The sequence below is a fragment of the Phasianus colchicus genome, chromosome 3 (genome assembly GCF_987193195.1).
Source record: "Phasianus colchicus chromosome 3, bPhaCol1.hap1.1, whole genome shotgun sequence".
Classification (NCBI taxonomy): domain Eukaryota; kingdom Metazoa; phylum Chordata; class Aves; order Galliformes; family Phasianidae; genus Phasianus; species Phasianus colchicus.
The window spans coordinates 45,605,298-45,628,490 of record NC_143438.1 but is presented as its reverse complement, the minus strand read 5'-3'; the positions used below and the strand labels follow the sequence as shown (position 1 = coordinate 45,628,490).

The 23,193-nt window shown below is 41.2% G+C and overlaps 1 protein-coding gene across 4 annotated transcripts in view; it reads right to left on the bottom strand.

The window, feature by feature from the left end:
* The window catches only part of LAMA1 (laminin subunit alpha 1), a 101,725-nt gene extending 81,666 nt beyond the window's left edge, over positions 1 to 20,059 (bottom strand). For 2 of the 4 annotated variants that reach the window (XM_031588936.2, XM_090137392.1), the window contains exon 1: positions 19,958 to 20,059. In XM_031588936.2, the coding sequence (XP_031444796.2) occupies positions 19,958 to 20,045 (88 nt within the window). In that variant the 5' untranslated portion in view covers positions 20,046 to 20,059. Of the gene's footprint in view, positions 1 to 5,203; positions 5,303 to 7,450; positions 7,522 to 19,957 lie in introns of those variants that run through there. The other 2 variants (XM_031588937.2, XM_090137390.1) reach the window with 2 other exon arrangements.
* Positions 20,060 to 23,193: the final 3,134 nt, after the last annotated feature.

The following is a 23,193-nucleotide window of genomic DNA, read 5'->3' as shown; positions in this document are numbered from 1 at the left end:
AAGACAGATCTCTGGGTATGCAGGGTATCATAATTAGCCTCTAGCCTAGAGGCTCAGATGCAGAAAAATACAATGGAAACAGATTATTTTGTGAAAAGATTATCATAGCAATCTGACACCAGCATATCAATCATCACAGTCCTGAGGCGCTGCCAGGAGGGTTCCCCATGGAACTGAGGGGCTGGGATAGGCCTTGGGTACCAAGCCCCAGTGGACACAGACAGCCCAGTAGCCACAGGGATCCCCCAGACCTCCTGAGAAGCATCTGAAAGAGCTCTCTTCCAGATACTAAACCTTCTTACCACATTACAAAATGATTAAAGCCAGGCAGTAAACTGGCCTTCTGTCTGTGTGGAAAATTTAACCTAAGCTCCTTGGGGCAGAAACACCACTACCCTCAGTGACATGCTCTCCACTCCTGCATTTTAAGGGCTGCATTTTAGACATTCTGAAACCTGTGTAAACTCTAAGGGAAACCTCACTTGCTGCTTATTAATCTTTACATACTTTGCCATACTTTCAAAAGGTGCTGCTCTTCTTGCACAGGAGTAATGTAAAATTGCTGTTACTGGCTTTGGAGCACTTCACATCTTCTAAAGGGAGTGAAGTTTTACTTGAAGGCTATGCATATAATTTAAGTAATACTTCAGGTAGCAGAAAGAAGTTAAGTAAGCACAGCTTCTCAGCAACTTTGTATCATTTTTCAGCCTCCTCTCTTGAGCTAAAAAGCTGTTATTTCTGCATGGTTAGGTTTGCATCCATCAGTACAACACGGATAATCCATTTCTGCTGAGAAATAATTCAGAAAACGAAAACTAATTTGACAAAAAAAAAGACCCATGTGTTGAGACAGAACATGATGGGCTGAAATCAAAGCTAGTGTCTTGGTACACCCCATTTAGGGTGCTGCAAGAATTGCTACTGTTGCAATAGTGATGGCTCAAAAGCACATTTCTCAAAGTTTTTGTTATCTTTCTTCTGTTAACACAGTAAAAACTATCAGGCATATTAAGGAAATGTGAAAATATTTTTTTGAGTGTGTACTATGTAAATTATTTTCCTTCATTAACCTTCAATGTATATTGCAATATTAATACTTTGATTTTTTTTCCGAAGCTGTCTATGTCACCAAGGCAGAATTTAATATTCCTTTGATTTTAAGTGTCTCTGTTTGCCCAGTAATTGCATTACCCTGGAAAGCCTGGAGAAAACTTTTAGTGCTATTCAAACGCTGACTTAAGCTGTAGAAAACGTGGTTAAACTCTAACCTACTTTACTACAAGAATGAGTAATAGTGTGTTTTCAATTGTGCTGTGTTCAAAACTTAGCAGGAGGGAGATAGAGCTTTTACTTATTTACTTTTAATCCTTACTTCATTTAACTTAAATCTATACTGGGGCATACACCTTTTCTTCATTATACCTAAATCTAATCCAGATGAAGACATGGAGGATATATTACTGGTGAGGCTCTTCTTCCATTAACATGCATTCTGCACACTCACCTTCTGTTAATCACAGTGTTGGTGCAGTATTGCTCCAGACTTACAGCTGCCAGTAAACAGAACTGCAGCCCTCCATTTTGTTACTAGATAAGAAAGCTCATGTTTGGAAGAGGGTACACTCTTTTACTTTAATCCCTAACTATTTAAAATCTTCTCTACTCAGTATTTGTTACTGTTTACATAGGCATTTATCAGCCAGCCTTCAAGAACTACCAATTAACTTTCCAAGTCATTCATTACCTTCACTCACATTACACAGTAGCACTACTGCTTGTTTCCAGGGTTATTTGTTATGGTGACATAATTTGCCTGCAATAACCTTTAGTCAACAGATTTGTGCCAAAGGAATAGCAAAGCTCTGGAGAAATAGTGCTGATGGCAAGCACTGTCCTGGGTAAATTCCATTCCATAATCCCAAACTCAGATCAGGTTCACACACTGTAGCATTCACACTGGACTGAGCCCTTTTGTCTGCTTGTCATCAAGGATCTCACTGACATTTATCAAATTTACTGATTGATAATGAAACGAACACTTGTATGATGCCATTAAGATCTCATGTTGGGTTTTGTGGGTCTCACAGAGATAAGAAGAAAGGACATTCCAATCCAACTGAACTGCACTGAGGTTTTGTCCCAGGATTGAAACAAAAAAAAAAAAAAAAAAGAAAAGTTATTAGCTTCATGCTGGAATAAGCTACATCTTTTCAGATGCCAGCTGATTACATTAACCTCTGACTCACTTTAATGAAATCAAATTTTAACAGCAGTTTTCAGAGGTTTGTCCACTTATTTCAGTAGAAACTGAGAGTAGCCTATAATTTATAAAGAAAAAGGCAAGTATCTGCAATAAACTAAATGAAAAAAGGAGGCAAATCTAAAAGAAATGATTTGCATCTTTACAGTACATTGTTCCTCTTGAGGCATCCAGCATGCTCTTAAGTTTTAGAAAATTACCGATTACTGATAATGATGACATCAAGACTCTTAGATGCTCCTCTGCCACAAAAAAAAAGAAAAGAAAAGAGAGAGAGAGAGAAAGAAAAACAACGATCATATTTTAAAATACATTTTCACCTCTCTTAGAGAGCAGTAGGTATGATAAAGACAAATCACCACATAAGCAGTCACTTAGATAAACCACTTACAGATAAACTCTGATAGAAGATACCATGTATCATTAAACTAAACTTCCAGCAAATCCTGCTTGTGCTTCTAAAAACACTGATGTAACTTCTACAGTTTGCAATCTGAAGTATGGCACAAATGACTGATCGAATTGGATTTATCATACTTATTCCCACTAGAAAGGATAGGAAGTGCTAGGTACAAAATTGTCACCGCTTCACTACCAAGCTATCAAATTCCATTATCACATTAAACAGTCATAGCTAAGAGTCTTTGAGAGGGCCTTGAGAGACATCTATCTGGATGGCAGCAATCTGTAGCATTCAGATACAGCTGCTCATGTCACTAATCTAGTCTGATTGAATATATTTCAACTGCTAAAATACTTCGTAGTGAACTTTGCAAATAGACACTTGCTTTGTCAGCTTTTTACCATTCAACTCTTCTCTGTTTGGGAATTACTATCCCTCACCTTGCAAGAAACTGGAAGTCCCAAGAAAATATAGAATTTTTGAAGAAGCTCAAGCATGCAGTATACCAAGGAAAAGAAAGACAGGCAAAGACCTTTAAGGTAGGTGAAGTAGTCAGCTTCAGTATTTATGCAGTTCTACATGCCTGTCAATTCTAATCCTTCAGAATGAAGGATTGGAACATGCAGCATGTTGGGGTGGATGGACTAAGATACATCACTGCATAAGAAAAAGAGGTATGCAAGCAGGGCACCTATCCATCTCTCCGTTGTAAATGCAGGCCATATGACCAGCCATAACCTATCTTTGGGAATTATTCTACTTGAAACCTACGTCTACAGAAGTACCCTGTTGCACAGATGAGTGCCATCATCCATCTTTCCTGCACTCTTAATTCGGTGTAGTTTTATAAGTTTTCTTCACCATATTGATCTCATTTCAGGTGTAGGCTACTGAGCAGCCCTGAGTTTTTCTCTGCAAGGAATTTCAAGGATTTGGGGCATGTTTCCAGAGTTCTGAGTTTCTAGCAAATCCCAGTGGAGTTTACATCCACTGCCTGTCTGCTGCACAGCTAGATAATATGAATGAAACCTCAACTCCAGTACTCATTAATGATTTTTTCACCCAGGAAATCACAGTTCTGTTACAGGAGTAGAGAGAGTGGTTTTGTGCCAAAATCATAGGGTTGTCTGTGTTTTTGAATATATTTGCCTTGAATGGATTCTCCCAATAGGCAAGGTGAAACTGCATCTCTTCCATTTTTACAGATGGCATGTGGAGAAACTGAGATTCATAGAACAACCACCTTCCTAGCACAGTCATAGCTAATTTCATTAAATTCATTTCTTTTACAAACACAGTTGTACAAACAGAAAGATACAAATGGGAGTTCTGCTTTACAAAGGCTTCACTATGCCAGCGTTTAATACGCATGATAAAGATAACATTACTTCTCATATCTTGATAAACACAGCAGGGACAGTGAAGTTTCTCACACGAAGGCCGCATATAAAACAGCTTCCTCCTGAATTCAGAATAACTAATCTGATACCTACCTGATATCAGATTAACTGGTCTGATAACCCAGAAAACTGAATAAATTAGGAAAGTGATTTTTCTCTTTTTTTAAGAAATCAGAATACCAAACTGATAGGAAATATATGTAAAAGGTTATCTGAAGTAAGCCAAGATCGGAATCCAGAAGATGACAATATTTTCTGCATTGTTCAGCAGCATCTGCACCAAAGAATTTCAACTAGACTTCAGTGACCAGTTTTGCTGAGACATTCAGCAGAGCAACAGCTTGATTTTTGTCCTTTTTTTTTTTTTTGTGTGTGTGTGTGTGTGTGTGTGTGTGTGTGTGTGTCTCGAGAGTAATAAAGCAGTAATTCAAGTAAATAAAGTAAATGTGACTTAAAAAACATAAAGAACTGATGTGCAGTAACAGTAAGCTTTTTATTGTGTCACATCTTGGAAAGGAGACTAGTCTCATTTGCAAATTGATATTTTAAAAAATGTAAGGCAATCCTTAATTCATGACAAGCAGACAATGTTGAAGTTTGTTCACTAACAATAGATTCGTCATTTACTGAAAATATTTGCAGAGGACACAGTAACAGTTGTTCAGAATAGTTTGGTGTACTCCAGGAAAACACAAAGGACCAGGGACAAATTGCAATAAAATGTCACTGAATATTACAGTATATAAAAATGTATGATAGTATTATACTACAGAAGTTGGAGTCACATTCTTTATAACATTCTCTGCCAGTTTTCAGTAGCACAGTCTTGTTTTAGTTGTTCTGTCTTATTCAAACTTTGGACTAGGTAAGTTTAACTAAATAAACACTCTGGAACTATCATGCTTGGTTTCTTGGATTCTTCATGTGCTTAATAGATTTACCCTCACTTTACTTCACCAGCAAATATCCCTAGCTTAACCTTTTTTTTTTTTTTTTTTTATATCTACATCTGAATCCTATTCTACAATCACAGTGAAAATGCAGAATGATTTCCCTAAAATAACTGGGCATGGAATTAAGACACCAAATCCATTCTTATCTATAGTCAGCAAGAAGTCTGTGGTGTAATACTCAACTTACCTTATAATCCCCGTTGTGGAATTGTTATGTTAAAAATGTGTTAGCTGCAGCAACAATCCATATGAAGTTACACAACAGACTTCATCTAAAAAATGATTTCTTGTTTTTTTCCATAGTTATACAGAGAGAAGAATTTCTGCAAGCACAATGCAAAATTTACACGATCCAATTAAGGGGCATAGTATAATTACCAGCACATCTACAAATATGAATTTACATTTATTATTAGATTCTTTCAGATTAAGAATAAATCCTCACTACCAAGACAGACTACTGTCTCCTCCTAGAATTTGTTCTTTTTGTTTCCTCATATCGTTGAGCAAAGCTGACTAGTGTGTCAATTACAGCAAAACTACTCAGGGAGATTAAATTTTGTAAAAATCACAGAATCTTTAGGTTGGAAAAGACCTCTAAGGTCATCCAGTCCAACTGTCAGCCCATTCCCACCACACCCACAAACCACATCCCTCAATGCCACATTTTCATAGTTCCTGAACACCTCCAGGGATGGTGACTCCACCACCACCCTGGGCAGCCTGTTCCAATGCCTCACCATTCTTTCTGAGAGTATTTTTTTCCCAAATATCCATATTTACTTTATTTAATCCAATCCATTTTGAATAGAAAAACATAGTAGATTTGCCTACTATGTTCTCAAGAGCTCGCAGCTAGGGATATTCCTCCATGAGTACTTTATCACTTGAAAAGTTACCAACTTTTAGTAATCACTGCTCCATTAATTATCTGTCATGATCTTGATTACAGCTTTTGATTACCTGAGAGGCTGTTATCATACACACTTTTCTCTATTCCAAACTAAAGAAACAACACTATAGTCTTTCCACAGTCAGTTTTCTGAACCTCTCATCCTGATTTCTTGGCAGTTTGCATCCCTCCAACAGCTACTCCTCAAACCACATCAGCGTCAACTGAAGTAGAAAAATTTCTTAGATTCCGGACAGTTTTGTTAATGCATCCCAGAATAAGATTTGTTTCCTTTGCCAAGTTCTACAGTTGAGTTTGCAATGCTAAGGTAAATAAAGATCCTTGTCTGTTGTACTGCTGCCTAGTCAGTCATGAAAGAAAAGTATACTCCACAGAGGCCCACACCTTGAGATCAGATTATCTGTAAAACTGCTCGCTCCACAGCTCTTTGCTAAATGCCCATAAACTTTTGATTTAAGGAAGATTCTGCTGATCATTTTCTACCTCTGATTCTGTAAAGCTCTTCCAAATCTCAATTCAACTAAACAAGAACTAGAAGAGGTTACTGTAACCAGAAACATTTTAATTGAATTGAAATTTTCAGAGAACAAACAAACTGCCGAAGACCAAAATCTGTCCTTTCCTCTATCCAGACAGAAAAGAGCTTCTCTGCCAAATATTTTCTGCTGTGGCTTATGTGCATCCAGCATTATTAACAAGAGCCTTATTGCACTATCAGCAAAGGAATTTAACTCCTGCAGTCTGCCCTGGGCTAGATGATGGGCTAATTAGCAATCAGTATTGAAAACCAGTATTGGAAAAAAGTATAACACTGAATATTTTTTCTGTACAGTTGTATCTTTTAAGTATAGAATTTTTTGCATCATATTAGCCTATCAAGAATCTGCCCAGAAGTTGCCACAGTATTCACACCAAAGTGAAAAGAGCCAGAAGTTGACAAATAGGCAGGCTGCCAAGGAACAACAAACCTGCTAGACCATGAAATTAGTTCTTGCTCACCAAAACCTTGTTCCACATGTTGAGTAGTTTAAATTGTACTCATTGGCTTTAGGAGTGTATCATTTTTGTTATTTTTTTTTTGTTTGTTTTTAAAGTATCACAATAGGTATTTTCCTGAAGTTACTGTAATCTTGGGAACAATTTTCACCTTAACTTGAGATAAATACTGTTAGTTACATTAACGTCTTGCCAGTTTTGCTGATGTACAGCCTAGGAGACACTAGCTTAGATGAATAAAACAGTAGTACTGGCAGCATGATTGGAGACCCCTATCATTCAACATTTAGTACACGCGCTAATTTTAAATAGGTAAAATATTGCTGTTTGATTAACATTTGATTTAAACCAACCTTATTTTCAACTTTTACTATGACTAACTTAATAGATAACAACTCATCCAGTGCTTCGTTCCTATAACTCATTGTATAGTCAATGAGTATAAGATGTTATAATTATGAAATAAACAAAAGAGCTTGGCTAAGCAGGTTATAATAACAAAAAGAGAATAGATAGAATGCTTACCCACATCCTAGGCTCTCAGCAAAACTCCAGAGAAGGGATCTCCAGAAGAGATCCTTCCTCACTGGTAGTCAGCTCTTAAATGGGTCTATGAGAGATGGAGCCAGGCTCCACCCCTTCTGGCAGCACAGGTGAATTGCCTTCACCTGTGCTCCCATGGCTGACTCATTGCTCGCCTCAGGTGATCAATCAGATGTTCAGGCCATGATTCAGCAGTTCCCATACACTCATTTTCAACCCAAGGCAACAGTCTTATAAAGTGAAAATCATGTCTGGGTTTGAACCTAATTAAATTTGCATGCATAAATCCACAGCAATAGGCTTCACAGTCAGTATAATAAAGTGGAATTTATGAACCAAGTACCTGTTAGCTCTCTTATGATTTTAAATTTATAGTTATTACTTGCAAATTCTAAAGGGTCTGAGACTGCAAAAAAAACTGAAGGTGTAGTAGATCTAATCATTTCCGTATTGTGAACCAGTATCACAACTTAAAGTGTGACCGCATCTTTTCTACACTATTTTCTATTACCCTCATTGGGATTGAGTGTACCCTCATCTGACTCTAATGACAGTAAGCTGAGTGGTGCAGTTGACACAACAGAAGGGAAGGGAACTATCCAGAGGGATTTGGACACATTCAAACAGTAGGCACACAAGAATCTAGTGAGATTTAACAAGGACAAATACAAGGTGTTACACTTGGATCAAGGCAATCCCAGATACCAGTACAGACTGAAAGAAGAACTCACTGAAAGTAGCCCAGAAGGCCAAAAGTACTCTGGGCTGCATCAAAAGAGGGGTAGCCAGCAGACAAGGAAGGGATTGTCCCCCTGTACTCTGCCCTTGTAAGGCCCCATCTGGAGTGCTGCATCCAAGCCTGGGGCCCACAGTGCAGAAAGGATGTGGAGATTTTGGAGTAGGTCCAGAGAAGGGTAACAAAGACAACTGAATGGCTGGAGAACCTCTCCTGTGAAGAAAGGTTGAGGGAGTTGGGCTTTCTTAGCTTGGAGAAGACTCCACAGAGACTTGACTCAGACCTTGCAGTAACTGAAAAAAGCTTATAAGCAGCTAACTTTTTATATGGTCTGATAGCAATAGGAAAAGGGGGAATGGCTTCAAACTAGAAGAGGAAAGATTTAGATGTTAGGAAGTAACTTTTACTTAGAATGTGGTGAGGAACTGGATCAGAGTGCCTAGTGAGGCTGTGGATTCCCTATCTGCAGCGGCATTCAAGGCAGCCTGATGTAGTGGTTGGTAACCCTGCTGTCCATGGCAGAGGAATTGGAACTAGGTGATCTTTAAGGTCCCCTTCAACCCAAGACACTCTCTGATTTTCCCACATGAACATAAAGAAAGATCCCTCAAGTCTGCTGGCATCTCCTTGTGATCACAAACCAAGCCTTATCAGCAAGTGGTAGCACTACAGGGTGACTGTGAAACATATTTTTCACTTAGTTAATTGAAGCTTGTCAGCATCCATCACATATAAAAATTAAATGTATGTACATAAGGCTTTTTTTTTTTTGGCTTTCCTAAAAAGTATGCTCTTAATATCTCTTAATATAACAGTGAACAACCGTATTAGATGAAGTTAAGCTTACATTAAAAGTAAGCGGACATTTTCAATTAATTGGAAAGCTATTTCAAGTTGAAGAGTTTTTGGCACTTCAGCACTACCAGCTTCCCTGTTATATACCATGTACTTTTCTCAGAAGTAAAATATTTTCTTTCAAGCAGGCACAAAGCCATACAGTCCTGTATTGCCAAGTCATCCTGGGTGGAAGGGAGGCCTTTCCTCCAGCTTGGTGGAACAGGGATGATTTGCAACTGGTGCAGCACCTGCATGCAAGACTTGAAAATCTTGTCAGCAGAGATGATGGAATGGTCCTTTCCGATTTAAAGGATTAACTAGGAAATATCTACTATAGGTTTTTTGTTTGTTTCTTTATTTTCTTCCCTCAGTTATAACTGCTTAATATACTATAGAGGTAATATTCTGCTTTTTGAAAAATAAAAAGAAAAAACGTACTCTACTATTTTTACTGAGGCATTTTACTCTGAAAAACAAAGTAAAACTGTGAATTACCTTCATTTGTTTACTTTAATTTTCTAGTCTTTACACAGGGGTTAGCAAATGGATGGGACACCTCTTGCATCTCCATACTTCAAAAATTAAGAAGTCAGCTATGGCAATTTTTCAATGTTTCAAATCCTTACAGTTCCAAACCCTCTCTATTTTAAAGCAAATATCTTCATGAAAATCAAAGACATCTGGGTCACACAGGGTAAGTTCTTGAAAGCATAATTTCAAGGACACAAAATTACAAAAAAAACAATATAACTACGAAAGACAGTATTCTTTCTGTATTACCATTAATGCTCAATAACCCAGCCATCCACATGGAATTTTAATCAAGTGTCCTGGAAGTATTTTGCCTTTGGCTTGAAAACAAGAATGATGGATGCACTTCAGCACAAAGGGCTGCTGTGGTGGAACCCAGCAGCAGCTCAGCACCACATGGCCATTTGCTCACTGCCCCTGGTGGGATGAAGTAGAGAACTGGACACAAAATAGAACTCATAGGTAGAGATAAAAACTATTTACTAAGAAGATGAAAATGGAAACAAAAAGACAATAATAACAACATACATTGTCACAGTACCATTATTCATCACTCACCAACTAATGCAGAGCAGCCCCCCAAGCAGCAACCAGTACCCATCCAGCTGCCCACAGCTTTATACCCTTCTGCGGGCTGTCATATGGCATTGTAAAAGCATTCCCCAGCCCAATTCAGGCACCTGTCCTGACTCTGCCTTGCACCATCACGGTGGTAGCTCTTCCCATCCAGCAGCCTGGCTCAGCCGCACTTGTGCTCCTATCCTTCAGCAGGAAGCAAACATTGATGCACTGTGAACACTGTTTGGATTGAAAGAAGATTTTTTTATTTTTTTTTTAAAGAAAATCCCAGCAGCCTGAAGACCAGCCTTGATAACTGAACCCTTTAATTTACAATTCTGCAGCCCTACTGTGAGATTCTCACACATTTTGCATTCCATCCTGAAACACCCCAAATATTTTTGTTGATTTACTATGAGAAATGAAGCAATTATTTAGGCAGAGGTGTAGAGTGTGAATTACTCATTTCTCACTGTTCTCAAGAACAGAGGAAATGAAAAAGCTGCTCAAGTTTTAAAGACAGGGCATGTAGCATTGGTTGGTGCTACACTGTAAATAGATGGATTTTTCTACTTTGGGGCAAACATCTCAACCTTTTCCCTGCCACTATACCACTGAGTAGCCCCTTTTTATCCCCTTTTCCTATTACCACACCAGGAGTTTCAGCCTGCCAGACAGAACAAAACCTATATTTCTCAGTGTCCACTCTTAACTGTGGAAGTGGTAGCACAGCAATAGCAGATCCTTTCAACAAGAAGCTGCAATAAAAAGTTCCTGATTGAGTACATGCATATCACTGGAGCATCACTGTGGCAACCTGTGATCTACGCCAAGACACGCCAAATTCAGTTATCCCCCATCAGTCACTGTTTGCACCTTCTGCTTGGGTCAGAACAGCTGGAAAGCTGAAGAGAAGAAAAGGATCTGGGGGAATGTTAGCTGACATCCAGCTGACCGTGAGCCAGCAGTGTGCCCAGGTGTCTAAGAAGGCCAACGGCATTCTGGCTTGTATAAGAAATACTGCTATCAGCAGGAGCAGGGAAGGTGATCAACCCCCTCTATTTGGCACTGGTTAGACTGCATCTTGAGCTCTGTGTTCAGTTTTGGCCCCTCACTATAAGAAAGACATTGAGGCCCTGGAGCTTGTCTAGAGAAGGGCAACAAAACTGGTGAGGGGTCTGGAGCATAAGTCTCAAGGAGAGCAGATGAGGAAACGGAGTGTTCTGTCTAGAGGAGACTCAGAGGAAACCTAATACTGTCTTCCAATTGCTCTTTAGAACTGCCTGAAAAGAGGTTATGATGAGGTGGGGATGGGCCTCCTCTGGCAGGTAACATCAATAGGATGAGAGGTAATGGCCTCAAGTTGCACCAGGGGAGGTTCAGATTGGATATTAGGAAAAATCTTCTCAGAAGGAGTGGTGAGGCATTGGAACAGGCTGCCCAGGGAGGTGGTAGAGTCACTATCCCTGGAGGTGTTCAAGAAAAATGGAGAGGTGGCACTGAGGAATATGGTTAGTGGGCATGGTGGTGGTGGCCTGATGGTTAACATGGACAATCTTAGTGGTCTTTCCAACCTTAATGATTCTATAACTCCATTGATACACTATAGAAAGGTAGTCATCATGTAACTTAGCTTGAAGTTGCAGACATTTCTTCCATTAGATGTATCCCCATCATTATTATGAAATACAAGAGAAATTAAGCAGTCCTTTATGTGATCACTCTTAAGTAGAGTGTGTTCATCCATTTCACTCTGCTGTTTGTATTTTCTGCATGACTTTAGCAATGATAAACTTCTGGTGAATATTGGCAGACACACTGTAAACCTGCTTAAAGGAAGATAAATTGTCATAGGACTCGATACCTGTCAGCCTTAGCCTTAAAATTCATTTTTCCTTTTATACACTCATTTTAGTAACAGCTCAGTTCCACATGAACAACAACAACAAAAAAATCTATATACTTTCTGAAATTCTATCAACTTTCAGCAAAATTAGTGATTAATATCCAAAAGTAAGTCTTAGAAAATGCCCAAGTTTATTCACAAGTCACGGAGTTCTACATGCATGGTAGATTTGCTTTCCACTTGTAAAGATCCTTTTTATACTTTAAATGAGATATGTTATCCCATAAATGCAAATTGAGCAACTTGTGCAATTTAAAAAGAGCATATTTCAGTGTCTTACTGAACGATTACATTAGTTAGCAACTACTGAAGGAATAAATGAACAATTGTCTGCAGATAAATGCAAATTCACAGCTAATTCTCCCGAAGTCAGTGGAGTTAAATTGATCCCTCCTATTCCCATCAAAAAGTTGAACTCTGGCATATTTTAAAGCGTATTTTCTGGTAGAAGTCACTTAGCATGCACTTCAGCAACTCAACGGGCTGAAGCAGATGGATGGAATCCTAGAAATTTCAACAGCATGTATTTCACAACCCCAAGTTAAACCAGGATTTCCACAGACCCTGACAAATCAAAGAGCCTTCACTGCAAATTTCTGCTATCTAGCCACTCTCAGCCAATAAAAGTAGAAATAACCTAATCATCAGAGGCATTAGCAGGCAGTTACAACCCTTTTATACCTCCCCTCTTACAAAATGCAAGATATGAACAAAGGGGAGCACTAGAAAGCCAAGTAAAATATATGAATGGTGTGGCACAGAGGATAACAAAGCAGGCATTAGTCATTCATGCATTTGAATGAGAAAAGCTTGTAAGGGAACATTGGACAAAAAAAAAAAAAAAAAAAAAAAAAAACGTAATGGGCTTTTTAGCCATCTTATTAGTAGTGAAGTAACTTCAGAAACAGATTTTCTCCCTTCAGTAAAGCAAATCTCAAACAGGGATGGTGTAATTTGATTGATTGGCTTTCCAAGCATAACATTATGCTGGAGCTGGAAGTTCATCAATTCACCGAAGTGCTTTTTGTCTAGATACTCCTGGTTGGATCCAGCGTAACTGAGAGAGGCCAGCAAGGACAGATTGCACCCTCCTGCACCCTGGGCAATGATTGCCTGGGGAGGAGGCAGTGGAGGAGCAGCACAGAGACAGCATGGTTTAGCAATACTTAATCAGATCTACAACATCTAACAATTAAATCAAGGCTAGAGAAGTTCTTTCAAATAACTTGTACGGGTTCTACACCACCTTTGCAGCCATTCAGTAAATAAAAGCTTATACAAACAAATACGATAAAGGAGGCATAGGACACAGGCCTGTCTTCAAGGTCGTTTTGGAGAAAAACAAAACAGTAGAAATGTGAGAAGAGCAGAGGGGGAAATTAAGTTTCGACTTTAGGAAGACCCATTCTTAAACAGCTTTTTAACCTTTATTCTCATGCGGGAATCCAGAGGGGGACTGGATCTCACAGCACAATATATGAGCTCAGGGATAGGAATTACCTTATGCTTGCAGAACAACTTTCAAACCTGAGATTTTATAAAAGGAACTGAGCAGGGAATAACTCAGATGGATTCATTGCTGTATTAATTGATAGTTTAAAAAAAAAAGCATCAAAAGCTAACAAGTTTTTATCAGTTTTGCTGAAAGCTCAAATCTACTTTGCCTACACAAAGCAACTGCAGCTCTTCATGGGGATGACTGGTAGGGAAAGCACAGAAAAGACAGGATAAATCAGCTGTGGCCATTACCCCACAATAGTCAGTCTTTTCTACAACCTGCAAGGCTGAGCTGCTCACAGAAAGCCAAGATCTGGCCCAGCACCAGGTAAGACTCATTGCCTTGCACCATCCATACAGTTGTCCTGTGAACTTCTGCTAAAGCAACCCTAATTTTCAGAGATACTCCAGCTACTAAAAAAATGAGCACAGATACACCAAACCTTTTTTTATCCTGACTTACAGCTCCACCAAATTATCAGTCACATTACAACTCAATGCCTGAGTGCTATACCCATCATAAAGTGCCTCTGGGTGCTGGGATCAGACTCTGAGATATCACTCAAGTACATATAAATATATGTAGTGGGAGGTTTGATTGATGTGCACCTGAGATTCATGCCATCTAAGAAATTATGATTCCCACAAGCTGACCTAACCAATCTCATCTTGTAAAACTTCAACACGTTATTTCTCTGTATGGTCAGAAAGAGTTGCCTCGAGGACAGCAGGTGTCTAACCCCTTTAGGAAAAAATTAAAGGCATAAAAGAAGGCAAACTCCATCAGAAGAGCCTTGTGCGAGAGTGCCGTAAATACCAACAACTGATCAACATACTGATAGTTCTGAATTTCCAGAGATGCATTTTCTAAGCCCTCAAGGAACGGGGAGAAATATTTATGACAGACAAATGTTTTTATCTTAATCTTCAGTCTATTTAGCATGCTTTCATGGGATTTTTTCTGTCACATACTTTTGCATTCTGAGGAAAGAAGAAACACTCCGTAGTTTTTGGTGCTAACTTTCTATCAGAAGTAGCGAGGGAAAAAAAATTAAAGTTTAGGACCCTCCAACCAACATTGGGCTCAACATTCCACAAAATGTCTAAGATGTTCTTTGCAGATCACCAGAAAAAAGAATAAAATTTCCCCTGCTTCATTCCTTTGCCATCCCATCATAAAGGTAGATTTCAATCATTAAAATTTGCACCTAGTTGAGATTTGTTATCTTTTGCATTAATCTCTACATCACAAATTCTTTGATTATTATCAAGCCCCATTTCTTTTTATGGTTTTCAAAATATATTTGTATCCTCTCTTAGGAATTTAGTGAACTGTATTACTTTAGCACAACGGTACCTGCAAAGGCAACGTACCTGGATATATGCAATGTGGCTTCTATGTAAGGTGACTTACTAGATTGATAATCTAAAATTTAATGTTGAGTGGAACACCATAAAGAACTAAGTCCATTACACTAAATCCTCAACAGTTCATATCTACCAGAGAAAATGCAGAAGCCATAGTTCCAGACCTATAGCTCCTACTACACAGTTATGTTGGAGTGTGCTGAATCCTGTCACACAGTAGAAGGGAGGTTGTTGCAGTTCCACTCTTCCAAGTCCAGTCAGTAGTAAAGTTGACTATATATTTCCAACAAGCATAAGTAGATACAAACACAGCACATATGCATACACAAATTGCCAGTCACTCAGATCAAAAAAGACAGACAAATGCAAGCAACACTAACAGATTAATCCTGTTAACTGCTCCAGCTGATCAGAATGAAACCTGCAAGTGGAAAATAAAAATTCATATACATATATGAATACAATGTGGATTTCTTCAGTAACTAGACACTCAATCTGTTTAGTAACTGGCCCCTGGATCTCAGGTCTCCCACTTTGCTGGCACTTGGGTATAGGAGCCCCTCAGGTCCACAGCTCCACTTGCACACACACATCCCTAATACGGACCCCTTCAGCAACTGGCCTAGACTCCCAGCCTACCCAGTAGGCCCAGTTCTTCTCATCTCATGCACAGATGCACTCTCATGTAGTTAGTGTCTTAGTCAAGATATGCACCCCACAGTCTCCCCATTAGTTGTGCTGGATCTCCTGGCCCTCCGGCAGCCAACTCACAGAGCTTCTGATCTCTACAGTATCCATTGCAAAACTATGGCTGCTTTGAAACTTGTCTGCCAAGTCTCTCATCCTACACTGACATACAGACCCACACAACATGTACACACTCCAGCCTCTCCAGCCAAGCACACAAGACACACTAGCCTGTGTCACATGGTCCCCTATCCAACGATTAAGACCTTCACATTCAAAGCATACAGATCCCATCACCCAGGAAAGCAGTTTAGTAAGAAAACAAGACAGACTATACTGATGAGGCACATAGCATGGAAAGACAAGCATACTACCTGTTTACAGCCAACTGACCTCTTCTGTCCTCTTGTGCCTCTTTTTTACACTACGCTTGTTTTCTCATATCACTTTGATTTTTCCCACCTTCCACCCCTCCCCCCCTTTTCCAGCCTTTGCCATTCCTCTTTCCTTGTCTTTGGCCCTTCATCTATGGGGTCTTTCCTCATAATCCCAAACCGTTCTTCTCCTGTGTCCCATGCAAGGTCTCACAGCCCCTTAGGCAGCCAATTTGGAGAGCTTCTCCCATAGCTCTTAGTGATGGGCGTTATCCTTGTCCTGCAGGCAGATGGCTATCATGAGATGCCTCTTGGAGGGACTCATTTTCTACCGAGGTTGCCCCACCTTGTTCCTTTGTGCCTGGGAAAATGAGGGTTATCGCACAGCCTAGTAAGTTGAGTATAAACAAGTATATTGTGGCCCTGCTACTTAACCCACATGAAGACACATGAGACGTGTATACATTTGCTGTAACTTTTTCCAAATCAGGGAGAAAATGTAAACTCAGAATTCACTATTTTTCTCAATTTTGCCAAAAATTGGGAATTTCTCAGCATACCATAACATTAAGTGATTGTCTCAGACTCCTTCCCCACTTTAAGCTCATCAGTCTCCAGCCTTTTACTGTAAATTGCAAACAGCACTGTCTCCTGGCTTTCCACAAGTTGCAAGGGACATAAGGTTTCTTTTGGTGTTCTCTCATCAGCAACAAATATTAATAACAGTGGAAGCATAGCAGAGATGCTAAATGAAAATATTTAACAAATGAAATTTTTTGTAGGATATAGAAGCTTTCCCATTTCAGAAGATGCTTCAACCACTGACAGCCAGGAATCGGGCAAAAACTGATTCTAGGAACAGAGCATCACCTCACTCTTTGTCCCAGGTTTACTACCCTTGAAGCATCTAGTATTTGAGACTAGTTGTAGCAAGCCTTTCTCAAGCCTTTAGCTTATAGCAAGCTAGAGGGACAGCACTGCAATTCAGTCCCTATGACATAATTTTTTATTTCATGCAGAAAGCGCTTGGTAATGAAAAATCCAGCTCATCTTTAAAGCAATTTTCTTCAATGACTTATTGCCAACCAAATACATTCTGGAAGCTTGGCTCTCTTTTTCAAAAGGAAAATTTAATATAATTTCTGAGGAAATTATATTAATCCACAAAACGCGTCAGGATGTAGTGAGGCAATAAAGACCATACCATTTACTATCCAGGCATGAAAATAAAGTCATAGCTATCCAACTCCAGCATCAGCCTTTTCTCTTACCCATTCTCCTTCTCCATCCTTTGAACTTGCAATCTAGACTACACAGTAGCTGGATCTCAGAGCTTTAGAGAGATTTCAGACGTGCCTCTCCCCCCATTACCTGTCACAGCAATCTGGCAATAAGGCACTCTATTCAGAAACTGGAGATGTGGGTTCAGACTAACTCAAGCTAAGGAGATTAACCCAAATCTCCCACTTCCTGTGCTCTAACAATCTGATTTATAAGTAAACCTTATCACTCTATCTTTCAGGAAAAAACGTGGTTGCTGACCATAAAGTTGTTATTTGTGCATTAGTCATAGCCTATGAGTACTTACTCAGCCAGATTCTTAAAGTAGGGTAGGCTTAAAACTCAAATGGTAATAACCATGATTTCTTAATTACTACAAAATCACCTGACAGTGGCAGAACTAAATATACGGGATACAAGCAATATTGTGCAGTCATTAACTGGATTCCCTTTCTACTTCCCAGACATGTATCACTGCTACCCTAGGTATAATGAAGAATGCATTCCAGTGGAGCAAAGCAGCTACATAAGCCTGTGAAACAGTTGTTTGCTTCTGAGGCAGCAAACCAACTCTCGTCTGGATTGGGACATCAGCGATACATGCTTCACCAAGAACAACACCCATTACTGGATACAAAAACTCAATTGAAAATCAGACCTGACTTTTCAACAGAATGGGGATACCTCAAGAACATACCTGCAATTAAAATACCAACTAAATTTTATAGGCATGTAGATATTAATCTTTAGACTGAAAGAACCAATCATTAACCTGTAAAGATGTGTGCTGCAGTAACTTTACTATTCTGTACTGTTCTTTCTTAGCCTGGACTTCAGCACTCTCTCACAGACCCCAAACTATTGTATGCTCCATTTTCCTTATCTGCTGACAGGACAAAAGCACTGACAGAAAAACAGGAAATGCTGAAAGAGCTCTACCAAGGTACTCTCAACAAACATGCCAAGGTGCATTTCCCTCCAAATTCTACATTGGCCCAATGTCCAAGAAATCTTACAATTCTCACAACAGGGGTTTTTACATCATCGTGATGCTTGCAAGTTTGAGCCCTAGTTGTTTACTTTCTGCACAAGCGACATGGCTATTCTAATCTGCATCGCATTCCTTGCATTGTTTTAGGTTCAGTTATCTGGGATTCTGGTTTTGGAAAGGCAGTTTTCCACCGGGGGGTTTGTTGCCCACTGCTTCCTCTGTGGATCTGTGCTCTCATGCTGAGAAAGAGAAAAAAAATCTATCAGCTTAATCTAATAGAAGGAATGGTCTCCTGACCTGATCTTTCATCTAGAAAAATATCAGGTAATTAATTTAAATAGTCCCAGGAGGGGTAACTTAGGTGCAATCAAACATACTGCTATCTTCAATCAGTGATATTAAAATATGTATTTTATCAAGATGACCAACCACGTGAGCTGCTACACAAAAGCTGGAATAGCAGCACTAAACTCTTTACAAAAGCTGCAGCAGATTACAGCAGTCGGATCATTGCAAGTTTATGTTAGGGGAAAAAAGAACAGTTGTGGGCTCTCTGATCAGCTTTTAGGAGAACCCTAAATAATAATAATAATAATAGTGATAGCTGCGTGCTAGCATACCATGAACCATGCGTACCAAGAACTAAGGTTATCTGATGTAGAGAAGATGGTACCGTGTGAAAAAAAAAAAAAAAAAAAAAAAACTGTGAAATGTAAGGCTTTTTTGCCATTTTATCTTTTCATTTGTTTCCAAGACTAAGCTCTCACAACCAAGGCATGACTTTTTTTTATCTACAAGCTGAAGTTTATGGACATAGCGTTAGTTTGCATTCGATTTTGCCATCCTGACTTTGAGGATGACGTTTTGTACGCACATATTAACAGCCACACATGCTTTTACGGCAGCGCGCAAACAGCCAGATGCTGATCTCCCGCACTACATCCATCTTGAAAGCCACGCTTTACCTTAAACAACATCGAGTCACGCATCTGCACAACACATGCCTCCCAACTTGGCTTTTGTTATACCGAACCCAATCACGACCAGGGACAAACGCCTGGAGCGGATCGGTGGCAGATGAGCAGCCGGACCCCAAGCAGAGGAGGGCACTCGGTGCGGGTCAGTGCCGCACCTCGCAGCCCGCACCCGGAGCTGCTGCCCAGCCTCAGCTCCGCAGCACAAACCCCGCTCGCCACTCTACGAACAAAGAGGATGCGTGCAGCCGAGCTGCTCGCACGGAGCGCTCCGAGGGCAGCGCACCGGGCAGAACCACGTGCGAAGAAAGAAAACTTCTGCAACTTGTCTCCATTACATCCCCTCCCGCGGTCTGGATCCCTTCTCATCCCTTGATCTGGTTCTCATTAGCGCAGAGCGCGGCATCCCTCGGCTCTGCCTTACCCTGGGCACGCAGTGCTGCGGCCCCCGGGGGCTCTGCTGCTACGGGGCGGCCCCGAAGAGAGGATACCGGCCGTACCCCCAGCCTGCACCGGCTCCGCGCCTATTTACGGTCCCCACAAAGGGAGAGGGCGGCTCCACCGCAGCCGCGGGAGAAGAAAGGCACCGGGAAAGAGAGGAAAGAGCAAAGGAGGAAGAGCGGACGAGGGGATGGCCAAGAGGAGGGACAGGCGCACGCCGCGAGCACCCCCAGAAACCTCTCCCAGCCCCGGGATGCAGTGCGAACAAACTCCGCCGCACCCCCCGCCCCGCAAGTCCGCGTCCTCACCTCGGGGCTGGCCGTGTCCCGGCGCCCCGAGCAGTGCAACCGCCGCCAGTAGAACCAGCAGCCGCCGCCCGCCGCTGCCCATCTCCATCGCTGCCGCCGCCGGGAGAGACTCGCCGCTGCCCGCCCCGCCGAGCGCGCCCGTCTTATAGGCTCACCCCGGCCGCCCCGCCCCGCTCCCGCACCCACGCACACCCACGGAGCCCCACCGAGGTGCCCCCTCCCCGCAGCTCTCCCAGCTGTGGTCGCTGAGCGCCCGAAAAGTTCGAGAGAGTTGCAATGAATGGGACTGTGGGAGCGGGGACATGGGGAGGGTGCGAAGCAATGAGGGAAAAGCGTCTGTGCAGCGCGGGGGAGACACTGCTAAGCCGAGGCAGTGCGCAGCGTTCCTATGTGACTGACGTCGCCAAGGGCTTGAAAAATTGAGGCTTTCGTTGCGAGTGCGTCCCCCCCAGCTGTGAGACTTCATACCGTTCCACTCCGCGCGCACACAGTAGTGCAGCCATGTTTGTCAACTAAAGGTTTATCTCTCCAAAGGACTGCCCGCTTTTGTCCTGCGGAAAGGCTTTGCGGCTTTAATGATCAGCTGCCTCTGGAACCTACACAGAAACAGGTTGAAGAAATTCAAGACAGAGCTGTTCCCAGGTGTTGCATTTAAATTCCACGCGCACTTTGCTTACTTGTTTTAAGGGCTGTCACACAGCTCATCCATACAGCACCCCGTAAGGACTATCCCATATACACTGCAGCAAGCAACAACATTTTTTAGGAGAAGAACTGAGTGCCCAAAATGAGTTAGTTAATTTGGAAGAACTTTAGAATCGTAGACTGGCTTGGGTTGGAAGGGATCTCAAAGCCTACCCAGTTCCACCCCATGCCATGGGCAGGGCTGCCCCCCAGCAGCTTAGCTGCTCAGGGCCCCATCCTTGAGCCTTGAGCACCTCCAGGGATCACAGAATCACAGAATTGCCAGGGTTGGAAGGGACCTCAAGGATCATGAATCTCCAACCCCCCTGCCACATGCAGGGCCACCACCATTCCACCTAATGCTAGACCAGACTGCCCAGGGCCCCATCCAATCTGGCTTTGAACACCTCCAGGGACGGGGCATCCACAACCTCCCTGGGCAGCCTGTTCCAGTACCTCACCACTCTCTCCGTAAAGAATTTCCCCCTGACATCCAACCTATATCTCCCTTCCCTCAGCTTAAAACCATTTCCCCTTGTCCTGCTGTCGGGCAGGGGCCCCACAGGGCCATGGGGTGCGCATGGGGCACCACAGCTTCACTGGGCAGCTTGTTCCTTTCTAGCCAAAAGACACTGTCCCTCAAATGCAAAACATCACTGAGAATACATGCTGGTTATTATTATTATTATTTAGGAAAATACTGTATTGCTCTGCTTTTTAAACTACATTGTAAAATAGTCTGTGGGTTGTGTGAGCAGAGTTAGGCTGCAAGTGTGTTCCTCCCACGGTGGGGAGTTGCTTATGGAGCCCAAGCTGCAGCTTGGGCTTTATTGATATGTGTAAATAAACTCAGGAAAATAGTAGTAATGTATACATTTAACATAAAATAAAGCTATTTCTTATTGTGTAACTCAAGAGTTATGAGTTAGACTTGAGAATGCATGACAATGTTTACAGTCAAAACACAGAAACAGGAAAAATCCCCAGGTCAAGGAGATAAAAATGAAAATGTTCTGCCATAAAACGGTATCAAAGGCCTTCAAGCCTACAAATAAATAACACTCCACATCTGTCCCTTCCACTGGATCTGTCCTTTGCATGCACCAGGAACGTCTTAAATTTCAGGACAGGCAAGAAGGAGGAAAGCAAAACATCTGCAGAGAGAAAAGTCAACAAATTTCAAGAGCCAATTGTCATTTTTTCTAAAATTGTTGAGGTCAGGTTAAGAAACCCTCTGTGAGGGATTGCAAGTACCAGTTGGGATCCAAGTACAAAGGGAAGAGAAAGAGTAGCATCTGTGCAGCATAAAATCCCACCAGTTTGCAACTTCATAATCAGTTTAACCATTTTGTCAAATTCCAACACACTGAAGTGTACTTTCTTTCATGCATGTAATGAGTAAGCGCTAGTTCTTTTCTGTGTGTGTTTATCCTCACCAGAATATTCTGCAAGACAGACATGGAGGCCCTGGGGCCCATCCAGAGAAGGGCAAAAAAGTTGTGAGGGGTCTGGAGCACAAGTCTTATGGGGAATGGCTGAGGGAAATGGGATTGTTCAGTCTGGAGGAGGCCAGGTTGGGGACCTTATTGCTCTCTATAAAGGGAGGTTTCAGTGTGGTGGGGGTTGGCCTCTTCTCCAAAGTAACAGCCGCAGGACAAGAGGGAATGGCCTCAAGTTGTCCCAGGGGAGGCTGAGGTTGGATACCAGGAAAAATTTCTTCTCAGAAAGAGCAGCAATGCAGTGGTGGCACGGGCTGCCCAGGGAGGTGGTGAAGTCACCGTCCCTGGAGGTGCTCAAGAACTGTGCGGATGTGGCACTGAGGGACGTGGTTAGTGGGCATGGTGGGGATGAGCTGACAGTTGAGCTAGAGAATTTTAGTGGCCTTTTGCAACCTTAATGATTCTATAATATTTTGATCCAGCCCTGGACTGTACCAGCAGCTTCATTTGTTAAAGTTCAACTAAACCTCTATATACAAATTGTAACAGAAAATTATACACCACAAGTAGTCTGTGGAACTACATCACTTCCAAACATATTTATGCAGTCCCCAAAGACCCTGTCTGTTAGCTGACACTCTGAGCCCTGCTACATCACATATGCCCAACATAAATAGTAATACAAACAGTACAATAACATAAATAGTGCAAATTAAAAGGGCCAAGAGACTTTTGTGTTTTAAAACAATTGTTACTGCTCCAACTTTATTAAAAGACAGAAATTGCAGTAATGTTAGGAAGGAAAATTTCTGAATATCTCACTGTCACCTGTTTTACTAACAAAAATTAACTCCAAAATAAAACATTAGTTTGTCATACAATGTAAGAAAATAAGTTACTTGTAAATACCCAGATAATGGTCAGAGATGTGGTTACAGGAAATCTCTTAAAATCTTGTTTTCTCTCCTCATAACTTTCATGAGTTAGATTTCCCTTAAGCATTCGGTACTTCAGTTGTGAAGGAATGGAAAATACTAATGTTTAGGAGTAGGCAGCCTAAAGTGAGTGTGTTAATTTAGCCATCTGTGGATAACAGCCTACTGATTAAAAAAA